Below are 19,435 nucleotides of genomic sequence, written 5' to 3'. Positions count from 1 at the left end.
GAAGCGCAAATCGTTTGCTACACTAAATATATTTAAATAACATTTAAAAACAAAATATGGCTGGCCAGACCCGAGGGTCTCGATGAGGGTTAACAGGATCAGGTTCCTTCAACCTCCATTGGAAGCAAGGCCAGTTTGTGCATGGGACGCTTAATTGTGTCCGTCTTGATCGCTACTTCTGCGACTCGCACCTTGCCGTCTTGCCCTTCAGGTATACTTTGGACCATTGTCGCCAGAATTGTTGCTTGAGGCAGCAAACAAGTTGCCTTCTCTCGCAACAACGAACAATGAAAACAATGTACATATATGGTTCTACTGCAAGCTTCTCGGGCATTAATTAGCCATGTGCGTTCTCGAAGAAGCGCAACCAACGCTTTAGCCCCAGCGTGGTGATTTCGAATATGCAGGAACCGTAAATACGTTATCACGAAGTGCGAACTTTTATTTAATTAAAACGGAAATTTGGCATCGTATGGGAGAGGTGCATTTAATAGGCGACCTCCTACTCGGATTAATTTGAACGACAGCGATATCCGAGTACTCATGCAAAAACGGGTTGAGTTTTTGCAAGTTTGCCGTAGCGTTGTACCTTTATGCAATTTTTGAATAACATCCGAAAATGTTGGACCACAGACAATTTTTTATGAGAAGAGAATTTTTCAATAAGGTCCAATATTGAATTTTTCTCAGCAGTTGAAATTAGTGTAAATGTATTTTTCTTCTTCTCTAATGCTTCGTCTTCTGGTGAGAGCTAGAAGTGGTTATTAATTAGCCATAATGCAGGGTCTTCTAGGAGGAACTGTGGACCGCTAAACCATATCGAATTACTCAATTCGACCACGTTACAATCGCGAGACACTTGATCCGCAAGAGTTTTTTTCATTGGCACATGCCGTCAATGTACTTTGTCAGTCAACTCTTGGATTTCGGACACTCTATTCGCGCAGAAGGTTTGTAGTGAGGATGGATGTGTTTTAATCCAATGTCAAACGATTTCAGCGTCCAAAATGTAATATTTTCGAAAAGTCGACTCAACATAGGCGCTACTCTTGACCATAATTTCGAAAGAAGATATGCTAGCGACAGCTCGAAACGCGAGAGAGACTTGATCTTCAGTGGAGCCACTCTAGACTTTGCAGTAAGCAGCATACATTTAGTACCACTAGCAGATTGGCTTCGTATGTATATGCAGCACCTATACGCTCTTAGTGAGGCGTCGGCGAATCCATGTATTTGGCAAATGGCACTCAACTCAACGTTGCATTCCTCATTATGCTTATTGATGAGAGCTGCAGTAGGTTGGCTTTAAAGTTCTACCAGCTAGTGTCAAGGCGCAATGGAATCAACTCATCCCAATCTAGTTTTTGGATCTAAAGCTCTTGCAATAAGATATTTGCTTTTATAACTAGTGGGCCTAGTAATCCAAGACGATCAAAAAGGCGTGCAGAAACTGATAGAATGTTTCGTTTAGTAGCTCGCAGATCGTTGAAATTGTCATCTAAAACAAATCGAAACTAACCCTCTTTCGGCAACCAATGGATTCCTAACGTTATAGTGGAATTTTTGCCATTGAAACTTAATGACTTTTCAGTGCAATCACTGTCGAAAAATTTAGGGTGGTTTGAAAACTTGAATCTAGCCGAGTTTAATATTTGAATGACCTCACTTCTCAAAAGATCTAGAGACTCAAAAAAGAGGATATTTAATTGTATTAGCATCGCTGAGCATTTGCAAACACCGTGTTGTGATAAATAGACGTTACGGTGTTAAGACGAAAAATTTGAATTTGCTCAGAAGGATGCTCTCTCCACACAATAAGCTGACAATTTTTGTCTTCTGTTAGTGCATTCTTATGTAAGCGAAAACGAAGAAGAGTTGAGTATAACTTTTCTTGGATGTTTGTACTTACCATCAAAAGTTTATTCAATGCTATTTGAGTTGAAAATCGCCTCGAAGCATCAAAGATATAACGTAATTTGGTTATAGTGCTCTCGGGCCTTAAAACGCATTGATGTGGAATAAAGTAGTGTGGCTCACTCGGGATCTTATTGTTCGTTGGGCTCATGTAACCCAGAGCTCTATATTCATTCATAAAGTCCAGATACACCGAACTGCGGTTTCATATGAGTGACCGAGTAACTTACGGCCAGCTTTAAAGGGCCGTCCTGAAGGCAATACCTGAGTAGTATTAAAAAAATTTCACACACTTTTTGCTCTAGTGTGAGTTTGATGCAATTTTATTTTGCAGGCAATTCTTCTAGAGCCCAAAAGTTTTGGACTACTGAATCTATTGACGTTAAGTCTTCTTCAGCTTGGCATAATGTGCTATGTAATTTGGGAGGACACTTAAATTGCTAACGTATTTGCCAGATACAACCCACCCTAAAAGGGTTTTCTGTAGTGTTGGTTGATTAGGACCATTTTTAATTTGGCCAACAGCTAGAAGATCGAAAAATATTTCTGCACCCAATAAGATGTCAACTTTTTTACATTTGTGGAATTCTGGATCCGCCAATTCAATACTGTGCGAAAATTTCCAGCCATTAACACTGATGGTTTGGTCTGGATGATTAGCCGAATTATTGTGCATTATCCAGAACTCCGCGGAAAATTCTTAACTACTTATCCGCGACTTAACAAACGCGCTTAATTTTGCCACCTCCACCGGATGCTGGTGCAATAATGTGTGATGCGATCGATTGTCGTGTGTGTCGATCCGCTTTGCACTTAGAGACAGTGTGCCCCTTACGCAAACAATTTATGCATAAGGGTACCGATTTGACGAACTCGAATCTCTGCTGCACCGGAAGAGCCTTAAAAGTGGGGCAGGCAGTTAGATGGTGATCCTTCGATTTGCACTGCTGACAAAGAGGCTGCCTCATATTTGCTGCAACTAGCGCCGATTTGGTCCTGTCTATATGTTGTTTCCCATGACTCGCACTGCTTGTTGGTATGGACTTCGTTCTAGAGTGTGAAGCACCTTCCGCTTATAGCTGCTGGTACCTCCTATTTAGGGTGGCTTCACAGTCTTTCCACAGTGGCAGCTTGTCATAATTCAGCTGTTCCTCCCATTTGGATCGGATAGCAGAGTCGACCTTTGTCATTACTATGTGTGAAATTATAGTGTTCGTTATTTATTTCTCATCACCCAGCGATAGAAATGAGTCATATACCGCTGACACTTCGTCAATCATTGATCGCAATGAAGGCGCGGATGGCGTTGGGATGGTTGGCAGCTCAAAAAGTTTAGATATTGTATTGAAAAATATCAAACATTTGTTATCATAAACTATTTTGAGACTTGCCAACGCTTTCGGGTAATTTTCATCCGACATTTGAAACGCTTTAACTGTTCCCAAAGCCTCTCCAGATATACAATATTCTTCCTTGAATTTCGGTAAATTCATTTTAGGGAGCCTTGAGCTGTGAGAAGATACAAAAGATGTTTCGGCAGGTGAAGTTTTATTTTTTGCTAAAATTGACTATATTATGGACTTCGTTTAAACGACTATGTCCTCTAACTCCCCTCGAGCCATGTCGTTTTCATCAATTTTTTCAATCTTTGATTGGCATGTCATTAGTTTTTCACTATGTGAATTTAAGATGTCGAGCCGACATTCTAATTCAATAGGATCTAGCGTCATGGTTTTTTCGAGAAGACTCGTTTTAATGCGCAAAATACTACTTTTCGCAACCGTTCTTTGACGTCTTAACGACTTTCAAGTCCGTCAACTCCTTTTTTGGAAACAAGTTTGCGGGAGTTGGCTTTGGCTTGCTGAGTGTGTTTTACTTGAATAAAAAATTCACAAAAAAATTATTTGGGAATCACATCGCGTAAATGAATCGAATCGATATTTCCCAAATAACGAAAGGCCAAATCGAAAAATACACAAATGAGCAATAGCATCAGATAAGTGTGATAGGAGAAAGTGTGTTTGAAAATCGAAAAATTGCGAAAAGCCGACCAATAAATTGCTCGAAAAAATTGCGAAAAAAAACGAAAAAATCGAAAATTTGTCACCTTTATTTAAAAAATTAAAGGGCTACTGCAAATCCCAAAACCACTTGTTTCACTTAAGTACGCTTATGCATATATGTGCGTATGTTTCTTCTTCTTATTTAGTGGCGTAGACACCACTTACGCGTTTATAGCCGAGTTATCAACAGCTTGCCATGGTCGTCATCAAAAGGGGTTTCTCTCATCCGAGGCTTGTTGTCCTTCGTTTTCGCCTTCTCACTTTAGCTCGCCTTCACACGGATGTTCTTAGGCTACCCAGAGGATAATTGGTCAAAGACCGGAAGTCGTGAGCTGCTTGAGCCATATGTAAAAGAATCGATTCTGGCCACGCCCAAGTGAATGGCGATCAGAGAACTTTCCTCACTTGCATGAACTTCTACATATGACGCCATCCTCCATGTGTGTATGTTTATTATATTTTATTATACATATTTTTATTTATGTGTACGTTATTATAGATATACATATATATATGTGTATTTATATGTATGTGTCAATATAATCGAATGCGAAAGAAGGCGGAGCCAAAGACTGAAAGTGTGCACTTATTTTTACTTTAATTTTATTGGTATGTGTTTTCGTTTCATTTTTTCTTTGCACTGCTTTCAGTAGTTCGCACTCGTTTGATGGCAGCAGCGGCATGATGGCAACAAGTGATGGCAGCGAAGTGATTTCAGCAGTGGCGGAATGGCAACAACGGGTGATTATACCGGCACTTTTGCTTTTACCGGCTCTTTAAAGTTGCGGCACTTTAAAAAGTTTTTCTATCGGGTTTTCCACCGGCTTTTCCAAACTGTTTTTTAATTTTTTTCGTACGGCCCCTTTCGTCAGTCACGAACGTACACACATATATATATATTTTATATACATACAGATATGTCCGCTAGCCCAGCCCGCAATTTATAAATTTTATCCCGCACCTTATTGTTCTATACAAACGTACATACATATATGGCTTATATACATACATGTCCCCCAGCCCAGCCCGCAATTTATAATTTTTTTGTTATTTAAAAACTTTTACCCAAGTTAAACACTTTGGTACGATTTTTTTGGAATTCACGGTACCCTTTGCTTATGTACATATCCAATTATAATTTTCTGGAGCGTGGACCTTTCCCTTTTCACACTTTTTATTTATTACACTCTTTTGTATGTTTGTCACTTTGAGCATTTGCACAAGTTACGCAATCACTTTCGTGAGAGCGAAAAAAAATACAATTTTAGTTTTAGGCGGACAGCGATTCCGCGTTTATTGAGTTTAAATTAACAACTGCCCCACTGATCTAGTTTACAAGTACTTATATTTATATTAAAGCTAGGGCTATGCACTTAATTATTTGCATCACCAGTTTATTGTACTGAGCAGACTGCTGCAATAGCAATATTGTTTCAGCTTGCGCTTTGCGCAAGCTATTCTTTGGAAAGTTAATATTTCTGCAATAATGCAATATTATTGATTTCCGTTGCATAAAAATTGGCAAACCAATATTGCAATTAATTCCGGGAATTTGAATGTTAACTATTCTTAAGACACGTGCCGGAAGTTGGCTGTGGGGTTACTAACATCTTTGGTGTTAACTCTTCCCCTCTTAAATCGATTGTCCCCAATCGGTGTTTTTGTAAAATATTCTAAGATATTGCGACTTGTAAAAATGGACCGTTTTTTAAATTTGAAACGTCTTCAGTTTTTCCTTGCGATACTGGTGATACATATAGCTTGTGCTTGTGCTTAATTATGAATACCAAAATGAATACCACTAGTACTATAATAAATACTAGTGCGACATCAGTGCTTAGACTAATTATATGCGTTTTATAGTTTTCATTCACTAAGAGTTTAATGTGATCATCTTGATTTAATTGTTTTAAGTACAAAGATTTCAACTTTAGATTTGGAAAAGATGTATTTTGGTATTTAATTTTTGTTATCATATTTGGCAAAATAAATTGATCGAATGCTTTCATTTTTACATTAGAAAAGGTTTTATTCATTACTCTAATTTCACAGTTCTCAAATTTAATAAGAAAATTTCCTTTAATTTTTATTTTCATTTTATTACAATTGTGTACAATTTCAGAATAGAAATTCTTAAATATTAGTATACCAGGTAAAATTTCGTTTACAACGGTTTCTTCAAAGGTTTGCATATCGCAGTATGCTTCTTCGAAGTTTAGTATATTCTTTAAACAATCATCTACAATTTTTTTCAAATTTTGTTTCAGATTTTCCTTTACATTTACATTAAAAATATTGTTCATATTATCCACTAGTATTTCATAATTTTTCAATATGATTGTTTTATTTTTGGCATTAGGGATAGGCTCGAACAGGATTTTGGATAGGATATCTCGTGAATATTTAGGAATTTTAAGGATTATGATAATATGCTGTTCTTGTACGGCGACGGAAACTTTGATGTTAGAGTAGCTGTCAAAGTCATTAATCAAGTTGAGTTCTGTCTCTGTCACTGTCACTGTGTCACTGTGTCCTCGTACGCAGTTATATTAACAATATGAAGAATTTGTCTATAGTGATCGATTACTTTTATTTCCTCCGTCTTGATGGGAATATATCCGTTATTATTTGTCAAGTCTTGTATGTCGATTTGTTGTGCTACGGTGGTGAGAATCGTCATTATTATTACCAAAAGTCTTATTGCTGTGCTCATTTTTCTAGGGAAAGAAAAGAAAAATTAAGCTCTTATGATAACCTAATATTATTTTTATGAATTATTCTCCCTGACTTTGTTTTGACTGTAGTGTTATAATTTTGTACTACGATTTCTTTCTTGTATCTAGCTGATAATTTATTTCCTAATCTACGATTTATCTTTACGAAAATCTCATCGCCTTCCGAATATTGTTTCGGTGTCAATCTGTTTTTATTATGGAAAGAAAGGTCGGCGGTTTGCTTGTCTTTTAGTTTTTTAATTATTTCTTGCCTATCAATATCTAGCAGTTTGGGATCGCTACTAACGCGTCTTCCGAAAAATATTTCTATCGGTTTCCTTCCAGTGGTAGAGTGTATAGAATTATTATATTCTTTTACCGATTTTTCTAAAAGTTCATAAAATGTTCGATGCGTTTTTTCGACCTGAAGGCAACGCATTATTTCTTGAAGGGTTGAGTGAAACCGCTCTACCTGTCCATTTGAACAACTCGTATATGGGGGTGTTCGATGTATTTCAATACCAAACTCATTTTCAATCATAAAATTTAGTGTCTCTGAGTTAAAGGATTTTTCGTTGTCCATTACTATTGTTTCCGGTACTAAAGTGAAAAGAATATCCCTCATTGGTTGTCTGATATCTTCTGCTGCTCTAGACCGAATGGGTTTTGCTACTGCATATTTCGAAAATTTGTCTACAGCAGTTAAAATTAGTTCTTTACCGACCAAGAATATGTCTATGTGGACTATTTGTCCTGGAAATTTTGGGATGGGCGTATTTTGTAGTTGGGGTTTGGGTGGGTGTCGTTCGTATTTGTTCTCTTTACAAGTGGCGCATATTTTAATAATTTTCTTGATTTTATTTGCCATTACGGGAAAGTAGTATTTTTCCAAAATCTGTGTCCTATTCTCTTTGCTGTTCCTATGAGCTCTGTTATGTGTTCTAATTATGAGTTCCTCCTGTTCTTGTTCACTAGTTACATCTTCGACTTCTGCTTGAGTGAATCTAATGCGATACTTACTAAAGTGCAAGGGGTATAGTTCCTGTATTTTCCCCATTGTGGATTCTTCTGTTTTAATACAATTTATTACCGAAGGGTTGAGGTATCTTTAAAGGATTGAAATCAGATTTGCTTGAGAATATTCTGGTTCCGTTATTATATGGCGATGATACGTTGGGAATACTATTTTAAATTGGTAAGTAGAGGTTTCGCATCTCTTGAAGAAGATTTGATTTTTGAAAGCGTTAATAGGGGCTTCGATACTATATATTAAATTATGGAATGAGCTATCATCCGAATTTGTTGCTATAGACAAAGTGTTAATGTGCACCTCATTTGGTGGAATCCTCGATAATGCGTCCGCCACTACGTTTTGATTGCCCGGTTTGTAAAAAAGTTCATATGAATATTCCTCCAAAGTGGCTTTCCACCTCTTCATTTTTGAATTATTATTTTTATTGCTCAGCGCATATGTTAGCGGCTGGTGATCAGTAAAGATTTGGACCTTGGCAGATCCATACAAATAGTTTCTGAATGAATTTAAAGCCCAAATTATGGCTAGCATTTCCTTTTCGTTGGCTGCATAGTGCTCTTCGGCTTTATTTAATGTCCTTGAGATAAATGCCAGGGGCTTCGAATCTTGGGATAGAGCAGCTCCAATAGCGAAATTGGAAGCATCTGTTACCAGCTCAAATTTTTTATTGTAATCGGTTGATATTATTAAAGGCTTGTATCGCTTCTTTGCTCAAATTTATTTTTACTTGCGAGGATTTGTTTTTTGAAATTCTACCCTCTTCCCCTCTTAAAAGGGTTGTTAGGGGTTTCGCTAATTTCGCATAATCCTTGATAAACTTTCGGTAGTATCTGACATACAGAGAAACTTCACGAAGATCTTTCAAAGTTTGTGGGCTGTGGGAATTTGTCAATTGCCGCAACTTTTGCAGGATTGGTTTTACTCCATCCGGGGTGATAACGTAGCCAAGAAATTCTGCTTCTTTTTTAAAAAAATTACACTTGTCCAACTGGACCTTCATGTTGGCTTCTTCCAGGTTTTAAATATTATTTTTATGTGATTAAAGTGTTCTTCTTCAGGTTTTACTAAAAATGATGATGTCCGTCGATATACGCATAGACAACAACATTTTCCAATGTGTTCTCGGAGTATATCATCCAGCGCTCGTTGGAAGATAGATGGGGCGTTTTTTAAGCCAAATGGTAACCTTACATAAACTCATATTTTATGCCATTGTTAATAGAGAATGCGGATTTTCTCTATATCAGATTTTTTAGTGGAATCTGGTGAAAACCACTTTTAAGTCGAGAACAGTAAAAGAAATTGCTGTTTCCCCAGTTGAGATATAACTTCTGATATCTCCCAGGTATTGGATATCTGTCCGCGGTTGTGACAGCATTTAGTTTCCTAAAATCTATGACCATGCAGCGGTACTGTTTGTTTCCCGCTGAATCTGCTTTCTTAGGTACAATCCACACAGGGGAGTTGTACGGTGACCTAGAGTCTTATAATACCATCACTTTAAAAGTTTTTCTACTTGCGATTCTACCTCACTTTTTAATGATGCTGGATAGGGATAGAATCTCGTGTAAACAGGAGAGTCATTGATAGTCCGGATTTGTCCAACGACTTTAGTCGTATAAGTAAGTTTCTCGTCGGGCTCGGAGAAGAGCTTGGGATGTGTATTCACGATTTTTCTCATAACATCTCTTTGTTTAGGAGACAAATTTTCTTCTTTTATGTTAATAACGTTGACACTTTGCGAAGGAAGCTGTTTAAGGCTAACAGTAAAACCGTTTCTTAATACCATATAATTTTTGTCGGTGTGTATTATTGCTTTTAGTGCTCTAAGCGTATCGTTCCCTAAAATACCATCAAATGTTTTCAATGAAGGCATTAGATAAAATCTTATTTTATCCTCGATTTTGAAAAAGTTTCACGTATGTATGCTCGCTGATTTTTATATCACCAATAATAGATCTAGCATAGAAGGGACTCTCGTTTTCTATGCGTTTTTTTACTAATTCGGGCTTAACATAATTTTTAGAAGATGCTGTATCGACTAAAAACTTCAGAATGTTACCGCTCTCCGTCTTCACTTCGAAATAAGGGAGCGAAGAGCTACTCATGCTAAAAAATGGATGTCACTTGGTTCCCCGTATTGAACACTTCCATCTTCGCTTTGCTCGACCGCCGTTGTATCTATGTGGAAAGTCCTCTGATTTTTGTTTGGCTGATAATTAGTGACCGATGGCGGTGTCTTGCCTTGGAGTTGGTTCCGATGTGACCTATTCATATAATTAATTCTACGCGAGTGTATACTCTGGTCAACTTCCATAGGCTCTGGCCTTGGTTGAGGCTTAGGTGGCCTGGGGGAAGCGTTTATATTTGGGATTTGTACAGGCGGTTGTTGCCTGTCCAATTGGTATATTTGTGGCATATGTGCCAATTGAGGGTAAAACTCTTGCCTTTGAGCTTGTATTGGGTACCTTCTTGAAAAGGTTTGATTATTTTGGTACGTTCTTTATAAGGTATGCGCATGAGTCGTGCGGAAATTTTGGTTGTCCAACTTAAGACATAGGTGAAGGGCCTGGGGCAGGTCAACAGGTTCCCTTATTCCTAGCAGCCTTGGGAGGTCGCCATTCAGCCCTCTTATGAAGGTATCTAATGCTCTGTCCCTGTAGGATTGTGTCATCATCCGCAAGGATTCATTACTCATTTCGAGACAACCTACTTTGTCTAAAATTAAGGACAGATGTTTGTAAACTAGCTGGTAAAATTCTGCGACTGTATTTCGTCCCTGTATAAGAGTGGTCATTTGGTATTCTAGTGTGGACAGGTCGCGTTTGTCGGCGTAATGCATGGAAAGACATTTTGTTATAGCAGACCAGTCGAGAGGCGTGTTATAAGATTCTAGCGCCATGTCTGCGTTGCCCACTATTTTATTCCTAACCACGCTAAGAATACCGTAATACTTTGGGGTTCCTCTTAGGGGTTCGTATATTTTTAGGATCCGATCTACGCTTTTCCTCCATGAATTAAATTCGCCTGCGTGACCGGAAAATTCTTTCAAACATTTAACGACGTCGGGTATCCTATCTAAGTCTATTAAATTTGTCCTGTGGGTTTCTTCTATAGTTTGGTCAGTTGCTAAAGACAAACTAGCATTTGGGTTAAGACCTGACTGTACTATTTGTGGTCCTTGTTGCCTAAAAATGTCTGTTGCTATGTTTCCTATGAGAGTCGTTAAGTCGTCAATGCTCAATTGAGCGTTTCGCGCCGCCTGAGGAGTAGGTGTTGCATTATTTTGGAGAATTGAGGGGCGAACAAGATTGTCTGGATTTGCCATCTTATAATTGTTAATATAATATTGTTACTTTAAAATTTTTCTTACTTTAATATTGATCCTGCTTCCTGGATGCTGATGTTCTTCTCAGGGCTGGTGTCCTCTTGAGATGTTGATTGATGCAATTCTTGGTATAGATATAACGGCGGTTGTAGTCGCTGGGGATAGTACAATTGTTGGCTATAGGTGATTTTAGTACTTTTTATTGTACTAATTTTTTCTCACTGTTTCCCTTAGGAGTTTGATTTTGAAGCCTTTTTTAGCTTTAAATGGTTTGTTTTAGAATGTTTAGAATGTATTTTAATTGTTTATATTGTTACTTTGCTTGTCGCTTTTCAGGCTTTTTTTTTTTTTTTTTTTTTTTTTGGTGACGATAAATTTAATTAGTTATCTTTGTTATTTTAACTATCAGTTTTAATTTTTTTTTTCCTAGAGTGTAGGCTGGTACATAATACCACCTTTTTGCCGAAGCTTCTAAGGGGCCTTCACAACTGCGGTTTTTTGCTTCTTCAGTTTTGGGTAATTTGCTGCAGGGTGGCACTAGCACACTGTCACTAGTTTATTACTTAAAGGTCGCAGCACAAAGTTAACCTTTTTACTGTATTTCACTTGATTTTACCACAGATTTTGCCACTCGCGCACTACCGGTACTTTTAGGTATACGACGTTCTATGCTTTACGCGTTACAAAAATTTTTTTTTTTTTTTGTTTTTTTGATTTCACGCTTTACGCGGTATATTATACAAAACTTTACGTTTTGTATTTAGCTCGGGCGCCAGTAACGCAATCACTTTCGTGAGAGCGAAAAAAAATACAATTTTAGTTTTAGGCGGACAGCGATTCCGCGTTTATTGAGTTTAAATTAACAACTGCCCCACTGATCTAGTTTACAAGTACTTATATTTATATTAAAGTTAGGGCTATGCACTTAATTATTTGCATCACCAGTTTATTGTACTGAGCAGACTGCTGCAATAGCAATATTGTTTCAGCTTGCGCTTTGCGCAAGCTATTCTTTGGAAAGTTAATATTTCTGCAATAATGCAATATTATTGATTTCCGTTGCATAAAAATTGGCACAACCAATATTGCAATTAATTCCGGGAATTTGAATGTTAACTATTCTTAAGACACGTGCCGGAAGTTGGCTGTGGGGTTACTAACATCTTTGGTGTTAACTCACATATGGACCTTTTTTTTTGTAGGCTTAAGAGAGTAGAGGTAAGTGTTTAGCATTAGCATAGGTACATTTATTTCAATTTCAGCGCACACTTCTTTTCACGTATCGTTGGGGTAAGTGTTTTTGTTATATACACTTTGTAGAGTTTTTTTATTCCGTTTTATGGAATCGCTTAGCGTAATTCTTAAGCTAACGGCTTAAACTAGTGGTAATGTAAGAATGTATTACAAAGGGGTAAGTATAAGTATCTTTCGTTAAACATTGTACTAGATTATGTTAAGGTAAGTAATAGATTAGTATTATAAATGCATTATTAGGGTAAGTATTTTATATATAATAAAGTTTCTTAATTTAATTTTTAACAATTAAATGTTCACTATTTTTACAAATTCATTAAATTATTTCAGGTTTTAGGTATAAATATATATATATATATATATATATATATATATATGTATGTCGCTTGACGCAATAATATGTAAAATAAAATTAGAATTATTTTATTATTAGCCCTAATGTTATGAAAATTGACAGTAACTATCAAATTTTTTTTAACAGGTAACAGCCTTCATCGTGGAGAGATCTTTTGGAGGTGTAACAAATGGCCCTCCAGAAAAGAAAATGGGCATTAAAGCATCGAATACAACTGAGGTGTATTTCGATAATGTTAAAGTCCCAATCGATAATGTTTTAGGAGGGGAAGGCAATGGGTTTAAAGTTGCTATGACTATATTAAATAATGGTCGCTTTGGAATGGGAGCAACTTTAGCCGGCACAATGAAATTTTGTATACAAAAAGCTGTAGATCATGCAAATAATAGGGTACAATTTGGAAAGAAAATCAAAGAATATGGTTGTATACAAGAAAAAATATCTCAAATGAATATACTTCAGTATGCAACTGAGTCAATGGCTTATACCATATCGCAAAATATGGACAAAGGAAGTAAAGAATATCACTTAGAAGCTGCGATATCAAAAATTTTTGCGTCTGAATCGGCGTGGTATGTTTGCGATGAAGCTATTCAAATACTTGGAGGAATGGGATATATGAAAGAAGCTGAACTAGAACGTGTCCTCAGAGATCTCAGAATATTCCGCATTTTCGAAGGCACTAATGACATTTTGCGACTTTTTGTCGCACTAACAGGCATTCAGTATGCTGCCTCGAACCTAAAATTTTTACAGAGAGCCTTTAAAAACCCCGCCAGTAACTTTGGAATAATCTCAACAGAGATATCAAGGAGAGTTTCTACGTCCATTGGATTGGGAACAATAGATTTTAATCCACACATAGCACCAGAACTTCAGAATTACGCTAAAAAAGCGGCTAACTGTATTGAATTATTTGGGAAAAGTGTGGAACGCCTTCTGGTTAAGTATGGCAAAAACATCATCAATGAGCAATATATATTGAAACGTTTATCAAATGCTTCAATCGATATATATTCAATGGTAGTTACATTATCTCGTGCGTCGCGTGCAATTAAATTAAACTTACCTACTGCACAGCACGAATTGAATATGACTAAAGTTTTATGCATTCAGGTAATTTACAATGTATTTTTTAGTAATTTTAATTCAATACATTTCCGCTGAAAAATTTAGGGTTTTAACACGTTCGCGTTCATTTAAATTTATCGGGTTGCTGCCAGATCATCACTTAATTTTTCCATACAAAATTGAAGGGCGGGAATTCCCGCTTTTTTTCTACAGGTTAATTTTTTTAAATAGTCTGAACAAATTAGGGAATTCCCGCATTTAATTTTGCAAGAGCATTTTTATATGTGCGGAAGAAATTGCGGGAATATAGCGTGGGAATTCCCGCAATTGTTTTATTGAAGGAAACATGAATGACGGGAATTCCCGCAATTTACGCGAATGTGTTAAGTATATCATTAGACTATATGAATTATGCACTAATGTACTATATGTATATATATCTCAGCTTTATTATAGTTATTGTTGGGTCACTAAACAATTTGTTGACAAAGACTTGTATTCAAAAAAAATCAGTTTATTAAAATGCATTATGAAAACGAATTTTTGTAACAATGTTTACTTCGTTGCGTCAAAAAGTAATTAAGTTTTTTCGTAGTACATCAATTTTCAAGTATTGTGAATATTACTATAACCAAAAATTTAAAAAAATATGCATGTACCATTTTTAAAACTGGAATAATCTCACTTTTCAGGCATCAAACCGATGTATGGATAATCTTCGAAATACAAGTGCAGAATCTGAACTGGAACTGATTAACGTAATGGAAGAAATAGCCAGGGAAGTCTGTAATAAGGGAGGAGTTAACACGACTCATGTCATTACTAATTGACGATTCTTTGCGATTTTTATATTTTATAATTTTTTTACTCTTATATATTTTCATTAAAAGTTTGCATATGAACGTGTTAGTTAACAGGGGGATAATATTCAAACTTACTACATCTGGATGTTTGTTGCGTCAAGCGACATATTTATATCTAAAATAAGAATAATAAAATGAATTGTTAAATATTGAATTAGTAAAAATTAAATTAAGAAAATCTATTATATAAAATACTTACCTTAATAATGCGTTCATAATACTAAACTATTACTTACCTTAATACTTATCTTAACATAAGCTAGTACAATTTATATTTATATTTATAGAACAAACTTTCGGAATTTTTAAGAAACAGTTTAAAATTTTAAATTATGTTGAAGCTTCGAGCATTAAAGCCACATCTAATGTAATACTCGCTTGCGCTATCTTACACAATTTTATCATAAATAAGGGAGGTTATTTTGAACATATTAACGATACAATAACACATGCCGATATGGAAACCAACAATGAAATCGAAGGAATTCAAGATGCCCCCATTCGCCGTGTTGATTCAGATGATATCAATGGAATCGATAGAAGAAACTATTTTACCACTCTGTTTTCATCAAAAAAATTTACTTTACCTCACCTTCCTTTATTTGAATAATTTTTTTATTACTTTTTCTGATGAACTTCGTTTTAATTTTTATTGTTTTCATTTACATTTTTAACTTCGGTCTCAACTTTCTTCCACAATACATTTTTTTTCCTTCTACCCGATTTAAACTCGTCCTCCATATTCAACCGTACTCTTAGCAATAACTGTGTCTCCGCATTACTGAGATTTTCACTAAAAATTTAAAAATAATAATTTATACAATTATTATTAACATAATTTAACTAAATTTCAATACAAAAAATAAAATAAAACAGTTTTGCACTTAGAGAGGATAATATTGAGGCATATTTTTATTCTTTAAACTTTTGGTTCGATGCAACGGGCATCGTGGCTGACATAACAAAGTTTAATATCGTTTTGGCAAGCGTTCCACCTTCAAAGTTAATGGAACTGCGCACCATAGTTGATGCTGCTCCGCGCACGAATAAATACGGCTACATTCGTACAAAACTGTTGGAAAATTTTACGGAAAGCCAGCAGCGACGCCTGCAGTGTGTACTTCGCGAGATGCTCCTGGGCGAACGGCGCCCAAGCAACCTTTACAATGAAATGAAGTGCGCCGCGGGAACCACGTTAAGCGAGAGTATTCTTCACGACTTATGGATCACTCGGTTACCTACATATACGCAAGCGGCAATCATTGCTACAAATGTGAATCGTCGAGAAGTTGAAAATCGCCGATTCCATTACGGAGTCCATTAAATTGCGCCAAGGAGACTGCAGCGAATTGTGCACCGTTCAACAATCTACCGACCAAGATCTAAAAGCCGAAATAGCAGCGCTGAAACAACGACTTGACCAAGTACTAAGCGACCACGGACATCGATTTCGGCCTGGATCTAGATCTAGGACCCCGGCGGGTACCCGTAACTCACACAACACCTCCAACGAAATGTGCTGGTATCACGCGAAATTTGGTCGTAACGCCCGTAAATGCAGACAGCCGTGCAAAATAGCTCATCCTCAGCCACCACTGTATACATTGTTTCCATTACAAACCGAAGTTGCAAAAACAAATAATGGCAAATTTTCCAGTCGAAAGACTTCGATCACTACGGCACTTTCTTATATGTGGCGTAGATTTTTGTGGTCCGATTTACAAAATATTAAAAATACGCGATCTGAAAGAGGCGTTTTTGCCCCAGGCAACGGAAATGAAGGGATTCGCCACAGAAGAAGGATTCAGCTTCACCTTTATACCACCGAGGGCGCTGCATTTCGGCACATCGGCACAATTAAGTGTCCCATCCACAAACTGGCACTTGCTTCCAATGGAGGTTGAAGGAATCTGATCCTGTCAAGTTGGCCGGTGTCAAGCGACATATTTATATCTAAAACAAGAATAATAAAATGAATTGTAAAATATTGAATTGTTAAAGATTAAATTAAGAAAATCTATTATATAAAATACTTATCTTAATATAAGCTAAGTACAATGGTTAACGAGAGATAATTACGTACCGCCTTTTGTAACACATACTTACATAAGGACTAGATTAAGCCGTCAGTTTAAGATTTAGGCTAAGCAATTCCATAAAATGGAATAAGGTGCTATCTTGTAATTTGAACGTGAATTCGAAAGGAAGTGTCTTTCATTTTTTTCGGAATAATATCATTTTAGAGACAGGATGAAAATCTTACAGTTATCTTTTCGAACCATCGCGGAAATTATCAAAATGTTCCTAAGTGTTTGGAATAGAGATCTAATGTTCTTGACCAACTAGACGAAAGACGTTTCCAACAAATGCTCCGGGTCTCATGAGATCAATTTACTTTGCATTAATAAATTTTCGGTAGATCTACAGCTAGCTATAACGTTATATCGTTTGGGTTCATCGGGTGAAAATGCGGCGATTCGGAAAGTATTTACACTGCTTTGAGTAGGAGATGTTGAAACGCTTCACAAGATCACAAAGCTGGTACTTTCGTCTTTTTTGTAGTTAAAATCTAGATATATCACTGCTTGCTACAAATGAAAGGCAAGATATCGATAAAACAACATACAATGAGGTGCCGCATTGCATAAGTTCTGTTGATGGTACTGAATTGAAACTTGCAGAAGCACCAGTTGTTAACCATTCAGCTTATTTTTTCAAAAAGCCGAATATATTCCATAAAGGCACAAGTTGTGCGATTCTTTTTTTTCTGTTTCTCAATGCCTAGCAGAAGATTCTGCTTATACCAAAGGTATAACAAAGGGCCATTCGATTCGATGTTTTTTGAAAGGATATTCAGGCAGAGGCTGTTTGTTCCTTCTCATTGGGGATGTTTTTTTACGTGGCAGGTCCCAAACCCAGCGCAAAACGAATGTTTTCTGGCTACCCAGGGGATGTTTAGTCAAAGACCGAAAGTTGTGAGCTCTTTGAGCCATATGCCACTCCCAAGTGAATGGCAATCAGAGAACTTCTCTCATTTGCGTGAACTTCTACACATGACTGCATCCTCCAAGGGAAGAGGAATCGAGACGCATTGCAGACAGAAAAAGAGAGAGGCTGAAATGCATGAGTATGAAGAGCTTGCCAATCTGGCCGACAATAATTATGCTCGAAAATTCTACGAAAAGATGCGGCGACTAGCAGAAGGTTTCAAGACCGAAGCATACTCTTGTAGAACCCCCAGAGGGAGGTGATCTGGTAACCGATGCCCAGAGCATACTAAAATTATGGAGGGAACACTTCTCCAGCCTGCTGAATGGCAGTGACAGCATAACACCAGGAGAAGGCGAACTCGATTCCCCAATTGATGACGATGGAGCAGATGTTCTATTGCCTGACCATGAAGAAGTTCTTGAGAAAAGAATCGACACACCTAACTTTTTCGTCGATTTCAAAGCTGCTTTTGACAGCACGAAAAGGAACTGCCTTTATGCCGCGATGTCTGAATTTGGTATTCCCGCAAAATTAATACGGCTGTGTAAACTGAGGTTGAGCAATATCAAAAGCTCCGTCAGGATCGGGAAGGACCTCTACGAGCCGTTCGATACCAAACAAGGTAGTGCGACTTCTTCAATTTGCTCTTGGAGAAAATAATTCGAGCTGCAGAACTTAATCGAGAGAGTACAATCTTCTATAAGAGTGTACAGCTGCTGGCGTATGCCGATAATATTGATATCATTGGCCTCAACAACCGCGCCGTTAGTTCTGCTTTCTCTAAACTGGATAAGGAAGCGAAGCAAATGGGTCTGGCAGTGAACGAGGGCAAGACGAAATATCTCCTGTGATCAAACAAACAGTCGTTCCTCTCTCGACTAATAAAAACCAAACATCTGATGAGTCGGCCTTAGGAGTTTTAGAGAGAAAGGTTTTGCGAAAGATTTATGGTCCTTTGCGCGTTGGCCATGGCGAATATCGCATTGGATGGAACGAAGAGCTGTATGTAATATACAACGGCATTGACATAGTTCAGCAATTAAAAAAACTCGGCGTAAGCATTGTCAACGCCTGTAAAGAAGAAAAAGAAGATTAATTTTTTACCTTCACCGACTATTCCTGTCTGTTGGCATAACTTATATGCAATTTTTTCTTCAAAACAAATGCATTTGCGGTGTTTAAATTTTTGCCTTCTTAATTAAATTATTAAATATGTATGTTCAAAAGATTCATATTTAACAATCCAGCGATTGTACTCTAGGTAGAGCTTCAACGATTTATTGAGTAAATCCGTTAAAATATCATTTAAATAAAAACTACTAAAATTAGTGGGCTTAACAAAAAAAATTAAGTGAAGCAAGAATAGATGAATGTCTTAAAAAACAATATAATACCACTGAAAATTAAGAGATGAATGTTTGCAAAATGTATGAAGGCCGGAATAAAAGAGAATAAACATACATACAATAGGCGTGTTCTCTTTGACCGTTATAAGCAAATAGCTAATTTGGCAACTCCAAAGTAATGTGACAACCCCAAAGTAATGTGGCATCCCCAAATGCAACTCTGCAAAAAGCATAGATATGGCAATCCAAAAACTGGATAAGCTGTCAGCTTGACGGGAAGCCATTTTTCCTTCTTTTTGGCGCATCATCCGGACAGCAAGTACGTTCCAGCAGTTTCACTCTCCATTTTCATTCTTCAACTTTGTATCAGTTTTTATATTTTAAATAAATAATAAATTATTGTGGACATCCGGTAAACCAGGTAATACAAAATTTGCAGCATCGGGGCCAATTTTTTTTTTTTTTTTTTTTTTTTATTTCAATGCCATTGTAACTAGTTAACA

General features: G+C 36.8%; 1 protein-coding gene across 2 annotated transcripts in view; it reads left to right on the top strand.

The window, feature by feature from the left end:
- Positions 1–14,749, top strand: part of LOC120781862 (very long-chain specific acyl-CoA dehydrogenase, mitochondrial) — a 54,516-nt gene extending 39,767 nt beyond the window's left edge. For both annotated transcript variants that reach the window (XM_040114082.1, XM_040114083.1), the window contains exons 4-5: positions 12,788–13,777; positions 14,425–14,749. In XM_040114082.1, coding sequence (XP_039970016.1) covers positions 12,788–13,777; positions 14,425–14,562 — 1,128 coding nt within the window. In that variant the 3' untranslated portion in view covers positions 14,563–14,749. The remainder of the gene's footprint in view (positions 1–12,787; positions 13,778–14,424) is intronic.
- Positions 14,750–19,435: the final 4,686 nt, after the last annotated feature.

Source organism: Bactrocera tryoni, unplaced genomic scaffold, assembly GCF_016617805.1.
Source record: "Bactrocera tryoni isolate S06 unplaced genomic scaffold, CSIRO_BtryS06_freeze2 scaffold_7, whole genome shotgun sequence".
Lineage (NCBI taxonomy): Eukaryota > Metazoa > Arthropoda > Insecta > Diptera > Tephritidae > Bactrocera > Bactrocera tryoni.
The sequence above is the reverse complement of the archived record's forward strand: the minus strand, read 5'-3'. Positions and strand labels throughout refer to the sequence as shown.